The following is a 22,899-nucleotide window of genomic DNA, read 5'->3' as shown; positions in this document are numbered from 1 at the left end:
TGTTCAGTAATACTGGCATTCTGATAATCAACCCAAGATGATAGATTTCCACCTTATCCCCCTTACAGAGCCCTGTTTACAGTGCATCTTCTGGCACCCCATGGAGTCATTTGAATTTTTGTCATTTGGGGTGAAGACTAAATTACAGGTTAATTTCAAAACTGCAAGTAGATGTTGCAGGCTAGATTACTGTCATAAAAGAGAAATACTATGGTAGTTACCATAGACAGATATAAAGCTTTATCTAATCAGTATTTTTCTCTTGCTTTAGATGCAAGTTCAGTTAACATCTAAAAGAACAGTTTTACAGAAAACTACTCAATTTCTAAGAAGGCACAACAACATTCATACATCCAAATGAAAGTTTTCCGTGATAAATCTAGCTTTTCAGATTGATGCTCAAACAGCCATAGTATGGTCTGGGCTATATTCCTAAAGGATTAAAGTGACTGTTTTTAGGTCAAAGCTATCAACAAATGAATGAACAATTGGAATGTCATTCAAACCGGAACATTAAGAGTTTTGTAGTCTCTAAATGTATACCTCTGAAGGCATTAATACTATATACACAGAGAAAAAACTCAACAAAGAACTGAGATAAGGAAAATGAAAATACTGTACTTGTTACTGGTACTTACCTCTCAAAGGTGCCTGAACAAGTCTGCATTTAAGGAGGTTAGTATCTTACACACTAATTTACTAGACATTTGTTTAAAATATATCGAAATCTGATATATTTGTTCTCTTGCATTCAAGCAACCAACCAGTCATCCATAGTTTACTAGAGAATGGTGTTTAATAAAACAGATAAACGATAAAACTGGTAACCATCAGCCATAAAATAATAAAAAGTACAGAAGTTCAGCTTCTACAAAGAAATTGTTTGTACTACTACTGCAAAGAAAAAAACATCAAATTTATGCTTGTACTCAAGTTAACACGATTTATTCAACAACCTGCAGTATTTCTTAATCGTCACAAGCTGCAGTTAATTCAAAGAACCAGCAACTACTTTTGTAAGCGGTTTTTACAATCCTGTTAGAAAAAAACCAATGCAAATCGGGAACTTAATGTAGGCTTCAAATTTTAAGTATAGGTAACATTTTAATGTGTTTGTTGTTTCAACTCACTATCTTAAAAAAAGAACTGCACAATAAAAAGATTTTCCACATTTTAAGAAAATGCTATTTAGATATTAGCATTTTAAGCTAAAGAACAGCTGTATATTTGAAACTATTTGGCAATTTTTCTGTACGAACTTTTGCATGTTGAACACGCTCTCATCTTCCCAAAGGATACTTACTATACTACTACTACATTAAAGCTGGGTCCAAAATTACTATTTAGTTAATATGGATCAAGTCAAAAAAAGTAAGCAAGCCCATATACTCACAGCCATGTTCAAAAAATCTGATTTCCAGTGTCAGTCTGGACAAAAAAATATTTAAAATGTGAACACAGATGATCCATGCTTCATTTTGAGTTGGACAGATACTGCAGCTCTAAGACACTCACAAATATTATCTGTTCAGGGCTAATACCTGTTCCACTTAAAGATTAGGTGTATTTTTCCTTCTTATTGAAACTTGTTCTTTTAAAAAAGAAGATACGCTATTATTTTTGAATGACAGAAGGAGCCTCAGTCACCACTGTATTATGCTTGGCCCTTACGTAATCCCAGATGAGTCCTACTTCGGCGTTATTTTTCAACTAAATTGATGCCAGAGTTAAGATGTCATAAGGTTTTTTTGATTCCTTTGGTTTCTGTTTAGGATGCCTACGAAGTCCAAGATACTATGGGCACAATCTTCCAACTATCTGCATGGGCAATTTTACTCACACAAAGCTACTTGAAGAGACAAAATTACTCAGATGTCTTAGTGTCTGCAGAACACACGGTGCAGCGTGCATGAATATAACACCCCCCTTCAATTTCAACAAGCCACTCCCCTCTTGCTCCAAGAATGTAGCACTAAATCTAACCCTTTTACTTGTAATAAACAACTTTCCCAACCAGAGAGTCTGCCTGATAAAAATAAGACTCCAAATATTGATTTTAATTGGAATGAAGTGCTGCAACATTATGCATAAAGCTTTAGTGAAGTGGCAATTTACCTAAGGGGTTTACTGATTGAAAAGCTCTCAAACCTGAAATCACTAGAGAGGTAGAAAGAAAAAAGGGACTCTCTGGGGTGGGGGTGGAGGGTAGACTGGTAAAACAAATCCCTCTCTACAAATCTAAAGCAGATGTTAGTGTATAGGGAAGCCAATTCAGTGAGGTACAATCAGCTTTACAAAAATTATTCTGTTAACGGGCTCTTGAAAGAGCTAAATGTTTTTCTGCTCATTTGCTATACTAAGGAATCTTCAAGGAGACTGGTGTTGCAATTACAACTAATCCTCCCCAAAAAATTAACTGTGTTGAAGGCTTTGTAATTTCCCTAGGTACAATTTAGCTGTCACTTACTTTAAAATTTACTCAAACATGCGTTCCGAACAGCACTAACTTCACATGTCAAGTGCTTTCCAGCCAATTGAGTCTAAACTGGAAGTCGGTGTTAAACAACTGAATGATTAGACAAGATAGCTCATTTCCCTGCTCTTTTGTTCAGAATAAAATGCCACATTTACATTATCAGACTCAACAGGATTTTCTGACAGAGGGAGGAAAAAACCCTAGTGAACACTGTCCGTACTAAGCACATGAAGCCTGTCATTTACCAATCATCCTTCAAAAAGCAATAGCCATGAATGTAACTTAATTACGACCCAATGATCCTTGACGAAAAATCATGTTATCACTGTCCTGTCCCCATAGGGCAAATGAGACACTTTTGTCCTTTGGCACTGATGATGCTGAATTCCTAATTGCAATAATGGAGTAAGAGAGCCAAACATCCCTAATTTCACTGCAACATGTAAAGAGTTCCAATATAAATATTCAAAATAAAGCCACTACAAATTAGAAAAACCTCTCCCTACTAGATATTTCCCCCCCCCCACTAAAAATATCACCTAATTTAAAAAGATGACTATTTTTAAAAGTAAATTTAAAAGTCAATTAACTTCTATGTGCTACAGAATGATCTCAAACAAAATCACATGTGAATTTAACTCTGTGAAAACAAAAGAAAAACCGTCAAGGCACTGGATTCACGCTGTATCTACTACATAAGAAACTAAACAAAACGGGTTTATATAAGATTAACCACAAACTAGCACTCAATGCTTTACTAGACAAAGCTGTATCAAAATACACTATTTCTAAAAAGACACAATCCAGTTATCGCCTTTAGATTATTTAAAATACAGATATTAACTGCTTGTGTTCACTGACTTAAATTTACAAAATATTTTGTTCCTACAGTCTGTAACAAAGTTTTCATAGTTTACCTGCAAATTTTCTTGCTTCTGCTTAAGAGCACTTCTGATACAGAGAATTAGTAAATTTCAAACCTGAACATGTTTTGGTTTGTTTCTCAGAGGTGGTATTAAACAAGCAGAGTAGAAACAAACTTAGTGAAAAGAGAGGAACCCCGTCAAGTTTTTAAGATGTGTATTCCTATTTTTGGATGCACGAAAGTTGGCTTGTGCAGCTTTCTTGGTAGAAGAAAAAACCTCATCAATAGTAACTGTATCTGTTAATTTACCATCCTGTAAATAGGTATGAGTAAGGTATCAGATAGCACAGGAGCAGGTTAGCTTCACAAATCTCTTCAGTTTCATAAAATGGCTCATGTTCAAATTGGTTTCCCCTGACAGTTGGTAGAGAAGCTAAAAGCCAAAACTACAGTCCTTAAAAACTGTAAGAAATTTTACATGGTGTAGGTAACACAACTTTTTCCAATTACTATCACTTGGAAGAACCAGTTCAAAGATGTTTTAAGAAAAAAGTACAAGCTCTTCAAATCCTTGCAGCTTTTAGGAACAAAGAATTTTTGTCATGCTGTCCAAGGCAGGTTTATCACCTTAGATGACAGACCAAGATTTCACATGTGGACAGTCTTGATTTTCAACGTGATTATTACCATCTTGAGGAACCGATCAGAGTCATAAACAACAATCATACAATTAAAAGCAGAGTGGTGGACCCTCCTATATTTTCTCAAGGCAAAAAAACCCCACGAGAGTATGAGTTCTCTCTCTAGTTACTTCAGTTAAATATTTCTCAAAATATTAAAAGCAAAATGTCCATTCTATTAGAATATTAGATTTTGTTAGCTTTTGTCAAGTCATACTGTTCATCAACGTTTTTTTTCTTTTCCATGCTCTGCTGCAAATTGTCACTTTTAACACGCACTAGGACTTAACAAGAATTTCAGAATACGCAGGACTGCGTACAGAGAAAAGGGGTAGATGAAAACATTTTACGCCTACAATTGCCGAAATCTTCAAAAGCAAATGATAGACTCCTTTACAAACAATTAAAAAGTTCAAAATATATTAAGAATACAAAATACTAGCACAACCACTGCTGTGGAACATTAAAAAACATCCCAGAGCTAATTTCAGAAACGTGCTGACGACCTGCAGCTAAATGACAGCATTTCAGCGTGATACTGGAGCTGCAGGATGGCAAATAGTAAGCACTACTGCTGCAAGAAATGACTAACACTTATTTCAGTCACCTGTAACTTTCAAAAACTTTATCTCCAAGACAAAAAAGAAAAAAAAAAAAAAAAAAAAAAAATCAGAGTCAGTGAAATTCAGTTATTCCTCCCAAGCACATTATGCGGAAAAAGCTTCCCCCTTCTTTCCGTTTAACACTGGAGAGGAAGCAAGTCTCCCCACCCATAAGGCAGCAAAAATAACATAGGAAATGAGCTTACTTTGTATCATATTTATATATATGAAATGTATTAAGAGTTATACAGGTGAGTACCAATAGCTTGTAGTTATACAGTTTCACAGTATAGAATTACTTTCTCCTTCAAAATTCTAGGCTCATCAAGAGTCTCCTTATTAAAACAAACTTTTTAGAAAATTTTACTAAACATTTATAATCGAAACAAATGTGGAATCAAACTGAAATAACTCTCTACTGTCCCCCTTTGCATCCACACATCTTTATTTGCACCATCATATAGTACTTCTGAAGTGAAAAGAACCCAAGTAGCACAATGTACAGCCTGCATGTCAACGTGCATAAAGCAATTACGTAAAATGCAGCTGCTCTTACTGCACACTGCAAAGCATATCAGATATTTTTCCGACACATTAGTTACATATGATTGCAGCTAAATTACTTTCATAAACATCTGCCTTGCCTTGTGATGTAACCAAGGCAGTGTTGCTGACTGAAAAGATCTGCACTATGTTCTTAATCACTACACCAAAACACTATTTTTAGAAGAGAATGTACGTGCATCTACCAAGAGTTACATCTTTTTGACAAGAATTTTGAATACAGGAAACGTTATTCAGACCTCGTGTAGCCATAATACTTACAAGAACTAAAATCCTACATGTTAACAGAAACATTAATATGCATCTTTGAGGCTGACTTACATGATACTATAAAAAATTAACTTATGTCATAGGTATTACATTTCAGCCAAGAACATTTCATATACATGAAACAAACTGCAAGAAACTGACCAGTCACTAGCTACAAGAGACTAAAATCCAGCAACTACACAAATGACGTAACTAAAAAATAAAAGGATTCTGCATATGGTAAATGAAGTGAAGAGACTCAGTTCTAGTAAGAAATTGTGATATAGTTCATATGTACATTAACTCAAATATCCTACACCTCATAATGAAAATTTATGCAAAGGAAGATGACACGCGGAATTACAGATACCTCCCGCAAGAATGAATGTTTGAACTTCCTTTTCTCTATTAAACGGTATTAAAAGTATAAATGCAGAAAAAAAAAAAAAAAAATCACAATAGACAAACCAGGCAGTACTTTCTTTGAATTTCACATTCAGCAACTTAGCGGTTTATTGGCAATAACATCAAATTATTTGAATTATGCGAATTAAAAATATTTCAGTGTTCAACAACCGCCCTTCAACTCACCTGAGATGCGTTGGATGGCACAGCAAAATAATGCTATTTTGATGGGAAAACACATACTACTTAACCACAAAAGCTGAGAATATACCTATCATGCTCTGAATAGCTATCTTGTCAAACAAGCTTTAGAATCAACTAATTCATAAGCATATTCCAATATACAGGCACTTCATCTCTGATGTGTCCATAAAACACAGCTGTTCTTCCCAGAGACCATGACTTGATGTGTAAGTGATGAAAACAGTTATTTAACTTAAGAAAACATATTCGTTCATTACTATTCCTAGATCACTTAAGTATCATTTGCATGCACGTTTACGTGCACGAGCACTTTTGAACATGAACGTGCAGCTGTGTATAGCATACACATCACCCAACAGAAGGAAATATCATATCACAACTTGTTTCACCTGAAGCCCAAACATAGCTTACTTTTCAAGGTGAACTGTAATCAGAGGGGAATGAAGGACAGCAGTATCCGCCAACCCCAGGTTCACAATGGTCTCGTGTAACCGATGCACTGTTTCAACTTCACCTCGCATGGCAGCGGCATTAAGAATGCGGAAAAAAGATGCAACTGTTCTGTCTGAGATAGGAACATCCTTCTCTTTCATCTCCGTTAGAATGTTAATAGCATCTACAATGAAACAACACAAAAGACCCTTAGGTAATTTCACGTAGGGAAAACAAACTGCTATTAAAACAGCATTTCAAACCCAGCAGGAATGTAAATTCTGGCGTATAATGCTGATTTCAAGTTAATTACTACTTGCATTTCTAAACGAGACTACAATTATAAATCCACAATAGCATGGTTTTATCATTTTGCTGCAACTTTGACTACAAATTATAGATAGGAACTGTGTGCCCACTCTGCACCACATAACCCTGTATAGTCTGCCCTATAGCTGCAAGATTCTACTAAATGGATGCTTTTATCGTTCAGTGCTAACATCTGCTAAATCACTCCATTGTTTCTTCAGCAGATGGCTTGTCACGAGGCCAGATAATAAAGATATGTTTACACTGTATATACAGCCAGACTAATGGTCTGATACCGATAGGGCCTGTTTGCTGTGTCGATACTAATTAGCCAAGGAGAGCCAATGAAAGCTTTCTAACAGACTGCATGTTAAAACATTAGGTTCATTAAGCTTCATTAGTAAAGCAGAAAAACATTTTGGTATATGGAAAAAATGCATTTTTATTATGTTCTTAATTATTGCATAGACAGAATGTTTTGACCACTTTACATTTGGCTACATTTATGAATTGTTTTATTTTGAGGGACATTTATGCTCTTAAAAGCAAACTAATCTTTTCAAACTGCTTTAATGTAGAGGTGGTCATGATCTGATTTGGAAAACATCAGCTTTGTTTATTATTTTTCTAACAGTAAGCTTAATAAGAGGCCAAGAGAAATTTAAAAAAAAGATCTTACAACAAAAAAATTACATTAGCTTTTTATTTTATTCTATAGTGTTTTATATAAAACCATAATGTTTTGTGTCTAGGCTTGGACCACGCTTTTACAGTGTTAAGTCTTCTACAAAATCATAGAACTCAATATCCAGAATCACCTTTTAAAGTTGATGACAGTCTAGAGTTCTTTTAAAGATCAAGCAAATCATGTAAATTACAGAATTATATTAGACTAAATTACAGAAATTAAAGAGCTAACAGCTTAATGCAAACATCTAGAAATACAAAATAGACAGTTTGCAGAACACTCATTAAAAGCCAAAATCTCCAGGCAGTTTGACAGATTGACTCCAAAATTCAATAACAAACACATAAAAGAATACTAACAGAAAAATATATACTGTATAAAAAGTTAAATGATTTTTTGCAGTACTTGGCTCTTATAAGAAGGTTATGTTTATAGGTTTTATGTTCAGCCTTCAGACCTTCTTAAGCAAAAACAAAGCCATTAGTCTAGGCACATACGCAATTTGTGCCATAAGTCATGATCTTCAAACTCAATCCAAACAGCAATGCTAATAAAAACTAGCTGCAGAAATGCAAAAAGCACTGAGCTGTGCAAATGTAAATGACAAGCTTGCCAATCCATTAAAACTAATGGCCTGCACTGTCCAAGCATCTCTGGTTGAATTCACATGCAAATTTGTATGCAAAATGTTCAAGCACTTTTCAGCACATGATATACCATTAATATCAACTCACATTTTTATTCTTGAGGCAAGATACCTTTATTATATGGCAGAAACACACAATGAAAGCAAATGGATTACCTTCGACTCTGCCATGCTTTCCTAAGACCTCTACCAGTGCTACGTACTTTCCAGTGTCAAGAGCAACAGGTGAATTCTTAGGGAAGCTAGAAATTAAAACATTAAGGATTGTATCAACAGAAATTCGTATTTTATGGATTCAGCTAAAAGATTTATTTTTTAAAATTACATAAAACAACAGCACTGAGAACTGAAAGCTGTAAGTGTTAAAAGAAAAATCTGATAGACTTTAAAAGATGCATCATTAAAATGTGATTTAAAAATATTATCCACACACTTTCCCATTCCCAAAACCCAAAAGTTATATTTTAAAGAGCCAAATAGTTTAATTAATTATTTGGCAGTTATTGCACAAAACAGGGTATTTCCCAGAGGCCTGGGAAGAAAACTCAGTCCAAACAGCTGGAGCAGGGCTATAATTCTTTTTGATAAAAGATTATGAAACTACTCACCTATAGTAACAAGTTAATAGCTACTATTTTGAAGTTTCTGCTATGTATTGGTTTTCTTTTTTCTGTAAGTTTTAAAATTAATTCCTTCTAGTTTCTTTTTGCAATAATTCAACAAGACGAGAAGAGTCACAGAAATATTATGCTACACTTGAGACAGATGAGTAAAAATGTGCTACTGCAGTGAAGCTCCACTACAAGACTCAATTTTATTTCATGTGAGCTCACTATGGGGATTGTGTGAGAGTGGTAGTACAGACAAAACCAATACACTACCATTATTTGTGGAGTGGCAAATTTCTTGATACTCCTAGCTCAATCATTTCACATAATTTCAAACACTAGCAAGGTGTAATGAGCACCTGCCTGACAACCTACTGTAAGACCAAAGCAAATACTTTGTGAGTGCATATGATAGAGAACCTGAAAGTAACACATAACTTGTTCTATATTCACTGTAGCATCAGACTCAAAGGAGACTTTCAAGGGAGAAAGGGAAGGGGCAAACAGAAAGATGATCTGTAAGAATGTGCTCCAGGATAACTCATGCATAGCATGTTTTAGCTACGAGCTAATTTTCACAGCCAAGATATAAAGCTCTGAAAATAAAAATTTAAAGTAGAATGCTTATTGACAGTCTTAAAATAATGCCACTCAAAGAGTGCTATTCCAAAGACAATAAAGGTGTAGCATATTCTAAACACTTTCTAGGTGCTTTCTAACACACAATACAGGTACTTTTTTTTCCCTTTAATTAAGCCAAACTTCCATTTCGACACTATGTGTGTTTAAAAATAAAAACAAAAAGATCCTACGCAGCAATTTGCCTTTTAAGATAATTACTGACCATACAAAGTAGCTGCTTCTAATGTTCAATTATACAAAGCAATTTTTTTGTTTCAAAAAACCACACCCTTGACTGTTTTAAATGCACATACATTGGTGGGGAAAACTAATTAAAAATGGATGAGGGGGTTAATACTCAACCTACTTAATTCAACAAGGTCTGTGTATCAGCATAAATCTCTGTGACATGTTTCAGTGCCGGTGTACTTACACTTTTTCTTTCAGGTTCATTGCCTCTTCTACATTATCATGTCGACAGCACAAATTTATTAAGGCTGCATAGCCACCGACAACCATGTCCGGTTCGTATTTGGCTTTCACTTCAAGGGCTTTTTGCATATTCTAAAAAAGGAACAAAGCAAAGATGTGAACTAGAGGAAAAGTCAGTATGACATTATGATTTTTGTATGTTCAGTGTACAGTTACATGACTGCTGTAGGGCTTTTAGTAGTGTAAAATCACATTTGAAAACAGTGATGTAATGCTTTAGCAAATTTCAAGAAATTTATTTTGCAGAAATCAGTATTTTCTAACACACCTTTTAGAATAACTTGAGAGTAGATTTCTAAATAAATTTTCTTGCTTTACGCTTACATTTCTAGTATGTTTTAATGTAAGACTTTTTTTAAATCCAGACAGACACCATAAACATGATTAACTCAAATTCTAAAACAGTTCTTATTTATTTGGAATTAATAACAATTTTCACCTGGTAGACTGCCAAACACATAACAAAACTACTTTCTAAAGAATAAGAAACTACTTAACGATCCCACAGAAAGCTTATTTTTTTATACATTCCTATTCATAAATTTGACCACTTTGAACTTACAATGGTGTTTGCTTCTAGTCTTATTTCATATGCAAAACTGAGAGACAGACAGCTGAGAATCATTCTTTATAAATTGTATTCTTAGCAACAGAGAATATTGTGCTATCATCTGCACAACTGTTACTGTTCCTATATATACAGCTTTATAGGCAGGATCATACTGAACAAGAAACTGAATAAAAGTGTGGTGATACCCCACAAATTACAGACACACACTAAATGAATATAAACTACAGCTGGACGCCTGCCGAATGAAGGCAAGAGACCCTTTATCTCAGAAGAGCTTTCCTCCTGCAGGAAAATGGAATTTCAATCCCTGCATTAACAACCTAGTAATATTTGAATTGCAAATGACTAGTGCATGTATCAGTTGCTTGACAATCTAGATATAAGAGACCGGAGCCATGGCTTGAAAGGACATTTGGCATGTATGATAAACCTATCACAGCTGTTACTATCATTCACTTTGCAGATTATTGTAAACAAACTTCAGCAACCCCAAAACATGCCATTCAAGGTGTTGCTGAAATTAGTTAACCTTTTGATTTAATTGCTTTTTGCACTTATGTTTGATTTATAAGCATCAAACCATGAAACCTCAAGCACTGCACTTGTCTTTGCTTAACTATGTCTTTCCATAATACAGTCATTTATGTCCCTTTAAAAATATAGCTATGTGTTTCCAATTATCTCTGCATTGCTTAAGATACCTCTTCTTCACAAAGAGCATGTATGAGTTGTTTCAAGACATCTGTAATAGGCTGGTTTTCAGCTTTTCGCTTTTCTAGTTTCTTCTCCAAAGCAGACACGTCAGATTTTGCACTCTAAATGGAGGTAACAGAAAGAATGTCAGTTGCAAAAACACCCTTCCCCGAACAACTTGTCGGATCACTTTTATTAAAGACAGACAAAACAGTCCTCTTCTTTCACACCATAAGAAATTTTTTAATCATTTAAGATGCTTTTATCTGTTTAAACAGTATGTACTAATTGAAGATTTGAGTCAGAATACAGTAAAAAAAAGCATAAAGTAGCATATCTACACAGGTCAACATTACTATTTCTCTTGTACTCAGTTCTTTGTGTTCAGGGAAGTGGGGAATAGAAGCCTGTTTCGTCTTCCATCTCCACGCTGCTGAGATCAGAGATGTAAAGACTTGACACTCCACCATTAGAAGCAGTATAGATTTATACGGTTCCTGCCACTCAAGTGGATCACTGTAATTTACAAGCATGAATTAAGCCTCACACCACCACTGTTAACTAACTAGAACTTTTAAAAAAATATTTACCAGACAGGGAAACTGAGGCACAAAACCTCAGCCAACTCCAAGGTCAAGTATCAGGTCTTTGTGAAAATCTGGATAGCCTTTACTCCTACTCTGGAAGTAACCCCTGAACTTCAAATGGTAGATTCAAATAATGTTAATATACTTCCATAATATGGAAGCTAGTGATTACACTTCATATAAAACCCATACCCAAACATTATTATTACAGTAAGAACAATCATTGCTATCTGTGAATTTACTTACTTCTGGAATGTTGTCTGTAGGCAGGGATTTCTTATGAGACAGTAACCTTGCACCCTAAAACACAGTAAGACAAAGATATCAATAATCACTCCCAAAAAGTTAAATCTCTAAATAAGCATATAATGATAAAAATGTTCAGGTTAATTATATAATTGCCATGTTTAAAAAAAGCAGTATTCTGCAGCATTATTACAACGATTTGAAGAAGCACTTATTAAATGTATCCCTCAAAAACTTGCACACATGAAAACAGATTCAGCAGTGAAAAATCATGGAAAGGTTAAAAGGCTTACATATAATCACTGCATAAAGATACTTATTTTGCAAAGGAAAATATATTCACAGAGTACACATACTCCATTTTTTAGCTTCAAAATAATTGCTGTAGAACCACAGACCTTAATTAATTCAGGAACTTGTGAGGAGTCCAGCAGTCTGCAAATGCCACTGTAGTAGGCTGTAGGGATAACTATATTCTGTACCAAGAGGTGGGGAAAAAAAATTATGAGAGTTTTGAAACACAACCAAACTGAAATTTGTCTAACAGAAATTATCTCAGATGTAATTCAAGTCTCCAGCTCTTGCATGTCATTGAGAAGTGGTCTGGTTGTACTTAAAAGCAGCAATTTCAAATCTAATAGATACATGTCAGGCAGGACAGGCATTATGTAGCAAAAAATGAAATGGTACCATCTTCTTCAGCTGATGGAAGTATTGTCTCAAACGCTCCTCCTTGGCCTGTACCTCTGAGTCACTCATGCTGTCAATCAAGTGATAAAGAAAATAGCCAACAGCTTCTGTAGAAAAAAACAAGAGAAAGCATTCCACTAAAATTACCGAGACTGTCATGTTATCAAGATTAATTTATAAGAAATCATTTTGGTGTGAGATGTCACCCTGATGAGAGGCTCTGAAATGGCAACAATGATCACTGAGGCATAGAGATTATGTGGTTTGGGAGCACATATCTAACTGGTGAGTGAAAGGAATATTAATTATTTTCAGACCTAGTGACAGCTTTTCAGTACAGAATCTTACTTCAATCTATTTTTTCCACCACTGTGTGACAGAAGTGGTACTGCCCAAGGCCTTCACCCCCTTTCCTGACCACTACCCCAAATAGTTGCCACAAATATTTTGTCATTGCTCAAAAGAAAAAACAGATTTATAACACTTTGCATATTTATTCTGTACATTTTATTCATTATATTCCATTACCAAGCTTCATTAGGTATTGTAATATTAATATACAAACAGAAAAAATATTTTAACCAGTAGATCAACTGATACCGAAGAAGTTGCCTATTAGCCAATGAAAATCAAGATTAACAGATCTTAGCAAATAGTGCTAAGTTTCTTATCTATGCAAGTGTAAAAATATATGGGGTCCCATAGATGAGAATAGGAAGAACCTCGCTTCTTGTCTTCTCAAAGGTTAGCTGTTCCCACACCCCCTTGTCCCTCCAGCCCCCACAGGGCTTTTTTAAAAAAAAGATTACACAAAAAAGTATACGTATTTCAAAAAAAAAAAAAAAAAAAAAGTATATGTATTTCAAAGTTAAAGACTTGGGATGTTAAGTACCTTTTTGCTTCACAAAATCAGAAGGGCTACTAAAGGTAAAACTAGGTTGAAAGACTGCTTGCCCCCTTTTTTTTTTTAAAGTATTTAAGCACTGATGCTGTGTTCATTCTAAATCTCTATTTTGGTCAATACATTTAGAAAAATAAATCATTATCAGCAAGATTTATTTATAGCTGTAAAAAAAAAAAAAAATCTCATGGATCTCACAAAATATACCCTGATTATTTGAATCAGGATTTTACCCAACATGTTTTCAAATTTCACTTTCAAAAAGAAGCAATCAGTGTTTACTGTTGTAATCCCTCAAACCCATCATTACACAGAAGAACGGATTTGTGGATAAGTTACAATCATAGAAATTGAAACTCTACCAGTTGGTCCTGGAGGCGTCAGGCAATAACGTTCATCCTTGTACAACAGTTCTGTTATCTGGTAAGACAGAATAATCGTACATTGCAGCCAAAAGCAGCAAGCAAGGACAAATAGTATCTGAAATTGAATTCTCAAAATAATAAAGCATTTCTCTGTTAAAGTATTATTCTTTACCACATCATAGTAATTCCTTAAGAAATACACGGAAGTATTTTTTGGAAATAATAGGTTTTTCTTTAAATAATATTGCAAACAGAAATGCTTTCTGAGGTATGGCAGTAAGACAGACACTCTAGCATTCTGTTTACGTATCATTCGACAGAAAGTTAGCTATTTTAAGACATTACTTAAAGCAAATATTAACCAGTGTCACTCCTGGAGATGCTACAATTATGTTCCAATTTACCGAAAAGCTGAAATTGACCCATAAAGCTTTTTTTTTTTAATTTTGAAAGAAGCGAATACCTAAAGAAAAAAGAGGAACATGATTTATCACGCTCTGCTAAATTTAAGATAAGTAGTACAGCTGTTGTAAATAAGTGCAATTTTGAATGACAAAATATGCATCCATAAAAATTAATTGCATTTGACTAAATATAGCACATGTTCCATCAGTCATAAAAACTGAAGTAATATGTAGATTTTACTTCATCAGAGGAAAGGAAGCCCACACATCCTACCCTCAAATACTTCAACCTAAACTACATCACTTTAAAAATACATTTGACTGTTCTTAAGGAAATTACATCATCTTTAGCTAAAAAGTCAGATTTTAAGTATTTAAAGAATTTTGCTTTATCTGCCATGATTGTAGAATGCAATCTGAAACAAGTTAGAGAGATGTATTCCCACTGTCAAAGTGCTGCGTTTTAACTAACGACAAAAGAAAACGAACCCTCACCTTCAATTCTTAATGAAAATGGATAAACAAAGCCAGAAAATACCAGATGTGCAATGGAATACTGTATCTACCACTTCTCATTCTACCAACACCACGGACACTGTGGACAGTTAAACTACAGCTGTCTTCTGCCCTTTTGCCCTCATCCTCGTATGACAAATCAACACACAGAAGAACCTACAACTACAATAAAATGCAAGAAAGCCATGATAACATAGTTGTTCTTCTGAATCTAAAAGGATGGATTACAGAAAAAAGAAATGAATGTGTGATATTATTTCTAAGTATCTATTTATTTCCCAAGTTAGCATTTCTTATTTTAGAAGGTTCATAAATGTATTCACTCATAAATTTAGCGATGACAACAAAATGTATCTTTCTTCCATTACAGAGAACAGCAGAAGTAACTCTAGATATTACTTTATGTACAGACCACCATTACACTTAAGTCCTCTGACTGTCCTTCAAAATTACTTTCATAATGTGAGTAACAAGAGATCCCCTTTTTTTGTCTTCCCGCCCTCCCTTTTTATTTTTTAAATGCAAAAAAAGGAAGGATGGAGGCAGAGGACAAAAACGTCCTCTCACCATGATCTTTACACAACAGAAAATGGCAGTAAAATACAAAAACACCTGTGCCTCACAAGTTGTGCTTGATTCATGTAAATCATTAATCAGTGACTTTCCAAAATGCAGTTTCCCTTTCATTCCAAAATTTCTTTGCAAAATGTAACATATACTGCAAGCTATGTACTAGTTTATTAGTCAGTAGGTACAGTACCAAAGAAAAGAGACAAAAATCACAGTGCATCCCTTCCCAAATTCCGTAACCACATCCTAGGCAGTATCTGCCAACATCTCCTCTATTCTAGTGCTCCACAAAATTTACTGACCAAGTTATATCACAGTGTCTTTTCTAATGTAGTCCATGTGGGGGGGGGCAGAGGAGGACAAGATGATCAGTCGTTTCTCCTTGACTTTTACCTGGCTTGCCTTCAGTGTTTTAAGTTATATGACAGAGACTTCAACATTCTCATTGTGCCTTATTATTTTATTAGTACATGTGTGGGGATAGAAAGAAGGTTTAGCGAAGGCAGGAAAGGGAATTAAACAATGTCAGATCACACAGCCATGGCAGGTTTTGTTACAGAAGCTACAACTATATACCTTCAGCTATAACAACACTGATCTACATATCAGAGTAGCATAAGCCACGCTACATGGGAATACCACAGTTGGTATTTCATAATGACACTTAACTGTCCAATTTGAAAATTCAATTTCATACAGTTGTACAAGCTGCCACTGACAAAAGTCTTGCTCAAATGAATCAAGGTCCAAAATTATCAGGCTCTGAATTAAGATTTACAGTAATGCATCATAAACATGCAGTGTGTAAAGAACTTTATTTTCATTAACAACATTATCATCTCCACTTACCTTGCTCCAAAGATGTACATCATTTGAGCTGAAGAGGGCAGCAAAGGATAACAAATTAAAGGCAACGAAATGATTTTACTCTTGTATCATTTTTTTTTAAAAGAAACCATAAATCATTAACACTGAGGATCATCTTAAATTATTCAAATGAAATAAAAATACAATAATTGCCACATACTGTTTAAACCAACTTTGTATGGAGTCCATATTGGACTTTTTAATATACTGCATATACTCATAGTTTCTGCTAAGTAACTTAAAATAACGCAGCAATTCAAACCGATAGCTAAGACTACAAAGAATATATTTCAGTTTTATCTTTAGTTCAATATTTTAATGGGTCCTAATTGTACTTTTTTATTTTATACTTCATTCTATTTAGCATTTCAAGAAAATATGCTTCACTCAAACAAGTTGTACTTTACATAGAAAACAATGGATATGGGGAATTTGCTAGAGCAAAAATCTAGACTCCTGTGCATTAAAATTAGTTTTTTAGCACAGACAGACAACAGCAGGCAGCTACAAATGCATTTATACCATGCAAAAAAGAAAGTAATCATATCTCTTACTTCAGGTATAATGTTTATTATAGTGAGATAAACAGATAGTATCTTAAAAAACAGAAAACAAAATATAAAACTCCAATTTCTCCCCTCATAGAACAGGACAGAACTTGATGGAGAGCACCTCTCTGTACATCATCAGGTTACAACCAAAGAGAACATGTTAACCAGTTCACTAAAGCATAATATAGCTGACATATTCCTATAATTTGTAGAACATCAAATTTTTCACTAGAAGCTATAACTTTTCAACAACTATAAAACAGCATTAACCTAGACAAGGCTAAGAGAACAAAAACTTATGGCCTTATTCTATCGTCCTATAATTCTCGTAAGGGGGAAATAAGATGTCAGTCTGAACAGCTGCAAAGAAACTTGAAAGCATTCGTAGAAGTTTAAGATTTTATTTAGGAGGTTCAAGCCTACGAAACGTTCTTTTTGTGCTACTGCCACTTATATTTGAAAACGAGTCAAATGCAGGTCCATATAGAGGGGAGAAAAAAATAATGCTGTCTGTGAGGTTAGTTAAGCTTTCCTGGGTGAACTTGCTCCAGCACTGACAGCATGACAATGAACTGCAGATATCAAATGCATCAATTTCCTAAAGTACTTGACTCTGAAATAGTAATGGTACATCAGGCAGATAGAATGGGAATACTTCGAAGCAGTTAGCAGAGAAGAGCACTTTCAACAGAAATCCATAAACTAGTCTGCCACAGACATTGTTCATGTGTCCCTGGTGTCTATACCCTGTACTTTTGTACGCCAGTCCTCAGCTCTGCTCATTTGAACATTCAAGACCAGCATTTAGTCATAAAATTTTGCTGCAGTCTTCACGAAAGTACAAATAAGCTTTTCTTCTATCCTAGTATACCCTCAAGCTTCACTTTCAGGCTGTTCTAGACATTAAGTTTAAAATAGAGAAGGAAATATGAATTAGCATGCTTCCAGAAGCAATAAAAGGGTGAAATTTGGGCACTGCCAACCTCACACATAGCTTCTGAAGCCAGGTAGCAATAAAGGCAAACAAGAGAGATTAATATTAAATAAATAAATAAAACTTAGAAGTGGCAAGAACAAAGGGAAACAATAAGCTGAAGAAAAAGGGGAAAAAAAATCAAATAAAAACCACACTAATCCCCAATCTTAATTTCTCTCAGAATTCTGAGTTTTTAGCCCAAATGTCTGATAACTATTGAATTCACAACAGTAGTAACTGTTCCACCACTGAGGAGAGTAACTATTTCACTTGCGGACAGTATGATTCCTCAGCAGCTGATTTTCACAATACAAGCTGATAATGTTTCAAAGATACTTTAAATCACATTCTGAACATTTGCCTAACTCTCCAGTGCTAAGGATATTTCATGCTAGCATTGGTTGTGTGTGGTAAACATTGGTATGGCTTCCTTTCTAGTGCAAGTCCTACTTCACAGAGAGAAAATGCGTTTCAAAAATCTGTTACTTTAATTAATACACCTGAAACGGATGATTCTGGGGCTGACTACTAAAAGGAATAGTAAAACACCCCTATTGGATCTAAAACATTACTTTGCTTATCTCTTGGAAGTCAAGGTCAGCTAGGGCCTAGCTAACAAACCCAATCTGAACGCTGGTTTGCTTTTTCTCCTCCTTTTCCCATGGCAGAGCAAGATCAGCTAGATAGAACTTGCAATTTACTAAGAAATTATTTTGGTCATATTCACCTCATATGTTCTACTAATATCCAACCTAAACATAGTTACATCTCATAACCATTACAAAATTTTAGGAAATAACTTAGTTAACAAAACCAGCCTTCAGACTCTGATTCTGAGTAGTATGAAGTGACCTCTCTGGTTCCCAGTGGTGTAGGTATGCTGCAAAAGAACCTCATTCACCATCCTAAATGTCTTACTGGAGCAAACAGTGAATGAAATGTTTGTTAATTCACATACACTTGCATAAGCTTAAGACAACCCTGCAAGTTAGCAAGGAACCCTCCTTACAAAACGCGACCATATGGCTGTGAATACAAAGTCATGACAATCTAGAACAACACTAAGTGTTAAATGTGAGCATTCAGGAGTTGTATTAACCCAGAGGGCACAGAAAACTACCAGGCACAGTAGAATACGCCTGGCTCCTACTGGTATTTTGTCTTCATTAAGCATCGTTTACTTTAATGGTTAATAGGGACACTATTTAGGGAAATCTTATATTAGCATACCAGTTTCTCAGCCAAAATGAATAAAGATAAAACCCCAAATGTTTACTACCCTGAGAAGTTTATATACTGTCAAATACCACATAACAAACAAGAAAAATAAAGTTCTTTCTAATCCACTACATACAATACTTCAAGGGGATGCTCATATATAGCAGAAGCAAGGAAACCAGGGAGAGCAGAGAGGAACAAAGATATTCCTCAGATCTGCTACAGCTGGAACCCTACTTTTAAATTTTCAAACATGAAGTGGGGGGGAATGATTGCAGACACTTCATTTCAACAAGGCAAAAAAGAAAGGGAACTTTGCTACAGGAAGGAAAAAAAAAAAAAAAGCGCTATTCATATAGCAACCTTACCTTTTAAAACCCAAAACGAGGCTGTTTCTAAACTGATGAATATCAATTGGAGGTGTGCTTGGTGAAGACACTGTAAATGAAAGAAATATTTCTAAACAATCATTGCAAAAAAATCCCAGAACTGCAACAACTCAGTCAATCATGTAAATAGGGTGTCATTAGAAGAACTATTTCATTAGTTTAGTAAATGCTGACAAACTTTTGTAGATCAAAATTTCAAATACCAGGTATTTGAAACGGTCCTCGCTTTACCAGCTCTAAATCTGCTGCATTTCAAAAGTGATCAAATCTTCTAAAAGAGACCTTTTTCCCCTCTTCATTGCCTTTCATGCCAATAGTTAATATATTAGTCTTTTATGCAAATTAGTAATAGGAGTAGGCATCTTTAAAATAAGTACAAGACCAAAGAAAATATTATGTTCCAAATAACAAAACAAACACCAAACAATCCTAATCAAGAAAACTTGAGATATTAGTGCTGGAACAAAAAAAGATCCACCAGAAGCAAATGGTTTGTTAACTGTTTCAAACTGAACACCTGTTTTAAAATAGGCTTTACAATTTTGCCTTTTTTTTAAAAAAAAGAAAAAAAAAAATGACACTTCCTTAGGCATTCTCTTCTGCTGGCGAAAACTGTCTAAAAAGAAAGAAAAAGAAGTTCCATCTAAAGTGCTATCCACTGAATTGAGTTAGATATAAGGGAAAGAGAAAGACACACAGTGCTAGATGTTGATATTTACAATATTGGTTGAACACAAAGGAAACTGTAAAATTACTTAAAATTAGATGTCCCTGAGAGGTCATTTACAGTTATGCCCTACGTCCTCATCTTTACATAATTTCTTGGCTAAATGTTCCAAGTCTTTCTACATTGTTCCTCTAGAATTGCTGTCTCTCATTTCAACACCACAGTCCAGCAAAGAAAAAAATAGAGCAGTAGATGAATTTAAGTCCTATATGAAGTTATTATCATCTGACTTCACTACCACTATAGAATTAACCCCTGTGAAAACCTGAATGCACTGGGCCCTTTCAGCAAGGGCTGCAATGTGGTATATGGTAGTAGAGAACTGAAATAAAAACACCAACTCTTTAGGAATTTGGGAAATGAAAGGCAGGAACAACATGCTAAAACCACTCCTTTGTCTAAGTCTAGGCATTATAGAAAATGAAAAGTTTTAAATGTTGGAACGTTCATTTTAGTTTGAAAATCTCAGGTAAAGTTGGTTTCAAGAAACCTCATTCCAAATCCTCCTCCCATGGTACATTAAACTTTTTTCTCACAAAAAACTGAGCAGAAAAGCATCTTAGTATGCTCAGCTGCTGCTGACAATCGGCAACCTGGTTTCCTTAGCAACAAACAAGTCTGAGAAAATCAAGAGGCTGACAATGAAGTGGAATGGAACGGCATGATAAAGGGAAAAAGCGGCTCATGTATGCTGCCTTATGTGCCCAGATTCCTCAGCTGATGCTTCGTAGTTTTCATCTTGTCAGCAGCAGAAATCTATACATTATAACGTATGAGAAGCTGAATCAATATACCTAGATAGCAACCAGCATTAATAACCAACCTTCGCCTCCCCTGACTACACTGATGAGACAATTTTGAACTATTTTCTATACTGCATTTATTTTTCCCTCTTTGTAATGCTGCAAAAGAAGCCAAGTCAAAAACAAACAAAACAAAAAACCCAGCTGTTTAGTATCTGTGCCTTATTACATAGGTGCTAATTAGATTTACTAGCATTCATTCCAGCTTGGTAAACTATTTACAGGAGTACCTTCCTTTAAAGCTCAAGTTCAAAAGAAATTTTGTATGTCTCCAGGAATTATTAACCCTAGTCTTTGTAAACAGAAATACCACTACAAGATTTGAATTCAACACACAGACAACAGCTAAATAATACACTATGTGAGACTAATTTCATGTCAGTAAGACAGAACGCAGCCTACTATATGTGCCTGTATCGTACTTTTGAATATCATACACATTCACCATATACCAGGCACACGTGTATTTGTGCCTTATAACACATTAAAACCTATTTCAGTTAATCAAAATGAGTGCGAAGGGGTGGATCTACTTTTTCATGTAAGCAAAAAAACTCTACTTCACTTTCCAGAAGAAATTTCATTGCTCCTAACAAATAGTTATTATCTAAAAAAAAAAAAAAGTCAAAGTACTTCATTTCTGATTGTTAATGTGTTTCACTGTAATAAGAACAAACAAAAAATGGCAGAACGTAAGGTGAATCTTAAACATTCACTACTTGATAAATCTCAAATACAAAAATTAGATCACTTACTAGTAACTACTCATTTCATTTTCTTATTTTCAACACAACAGCTTCCCAGGGTCATGGCGTATGGACTACATATTTCTACGCTCGTTAAATAAAACAGTTAACGACAACTGCAGCAAAAGACTGCTTAAGCATGTGTATTAACTTTTGCAAGCACTGAGCATCAGAACAGTCTTTGGAGAAAACTCTTAAAAAGTGATAAATTCATGCTGTTACAACTTCATCACCTAATTAACCCATCAAATTTATACACATAACTTCCATGACCAACAGATCAGTAGAGCACCCTCAGGTTAATGCCAGTGCCAATCAGTTCTTTAAAGTTGGTTCTTTCATTAATAATTCTGTAGTACTTCAGTGCCATACTGTTCGACTAGCATCCCGCTGTAACTGGTGCTGCAAACAAAAAAAAAACCCTGCACCAAAGACTTAACAGTCATTGTGCAAGGCAAATTGTTTCCTTAAGCCCTCTAAGTACGAGATGATCATAATCCTATCACAATCACCGCAAAACTGTGATTTATAAGTATCTTGTATGTAAATCTTACGGCTAAGTTCAATACTAAAAAAGAATTTAACCATGACGTTGTCCAGAATTGGTAGTTTCAAACAGTGTGACATCTCACCATGGAGGACCTCACATAATAAAAGCTTTGCTCAAGTTTCCCACATATCCTTAAACCTCAAATACTAATGCACTTAATTTCTTAGCCTACAACCAATCAACACTACCACCAAGTACACAGTAACTTACAACATGAAAAATACTTACACAGAGAAAGAACGTTGTTCAGTCTTCCATGTGCTGCTTCATATCTTATTTCTGCTACAGAGAGTCCAACGGTTTCAAACAGGCAGCCATTTTTCTACAGATAAAGCAATCAACCATTGGAAATACACAGAAAAGACCTTCTGATACTTTGTATTTTTAAATGCTTCCTTCCCAAACAACATTGGCATTCTTGTATTGATAGCTGTTAAGAACACAGAAAGTGCTCTACAGAAGTCTACATGGCTAACCAGGTAAGTTGCTACTGATCAAAAATTATCCAGCTTTTGTACTGAAATCAATTGCAAGAGACAAAGATACCAAAGGCAGAAAGAGTGGACAGTTAAACTTAGTCTTCTATTCTGAATTCCTCAGCAAGTGGAAAAAAAAATAACCAGAAACAATTGTAATACTTCTAAATCCTCAATTAAAAAAAAAAAGGACATAATTCATTTATTTAGTT

The 22,899-nt window shown here is 34.8% G+C and overlaps 1 protein-coding gene across 1 annotated transcript in view; it reads right to left on the bottom strand.

Moving 5' to 3' along the window:
* LRPPRC (leucine rich pentatricopeptide repeat containing) overlaps positions 1 to 22,899 on the bottom strand; it is a 101,690-nt gene that overhangs the window by 53,399 nt on the left and 25,392 nt on the right. The window contains exons 13-23 of the mRNA XM_075412879.1: positions 22,440 to 22,533; positions 19,365 to 19,434; positions 16,234 to 16,261; positions 13,892 to 13,949; positions 12,629 to 12,735; positions 12,337 to 12,414; positions 11,939 to 11,992; positions 11,114 to 11,227; positions 9,783 to 9,913; positions 8,277 to 8,362; positions 6,457 to 6,661 (exon numbers count right to left, since the gene is read on the bottom strand). Of these exons, the coding sequence (XP_075268994.1) occupies positions 6,457 to 6,661; positions 8,277 to 8,362; positions 9,783 to 9,913; positions 11,114 to 11,227; positions 11,939 to 11,992; positions 12,337 to 12,414; positions 12,629 to 12,735; positions 13,892 to 13,949; positions 16,234 to 16,261; positions 19,365 to 19,434; positions 22,440 to 22,533 (1,025 nt within the window). The remainder of the gene's footprint in view (positions 1 to 6,456; positions 6,662 to 8,276; positions 8,363 to 9,782; positions 9,914 to 11,113; positions 11,228 to 11,938; positions 11,993 to 12,336; positions 12,415 to 12,628; positions 12,736 to 13,891; positions 13,950 to 16,233; positions 16,262 to 19,364; positions 19,435 to 22,439; positions 22,534 to 22,899) is intronic.

Source organism: Opisthocomus hoazin, chromosome 2 (genome assembly GCF_030867145.1).
Source record: "Opisthocomus hoazin isolate bOpiHoa1 chromosome 2, bOpiHoa1.hap1, whole genome shotgun sequence".
NCBI lineage: Eukaryota > Metazoa > Chordata > Aves > Opisthocomiformes > Opisthocomidae > Opisthocomus > Opisthocomus hoazin.
The sequence above is the reverse complement of the archived record's forward strand: the minus strand, read 5'-3'. Positions and strand labels throughout refer to the sequence as shown.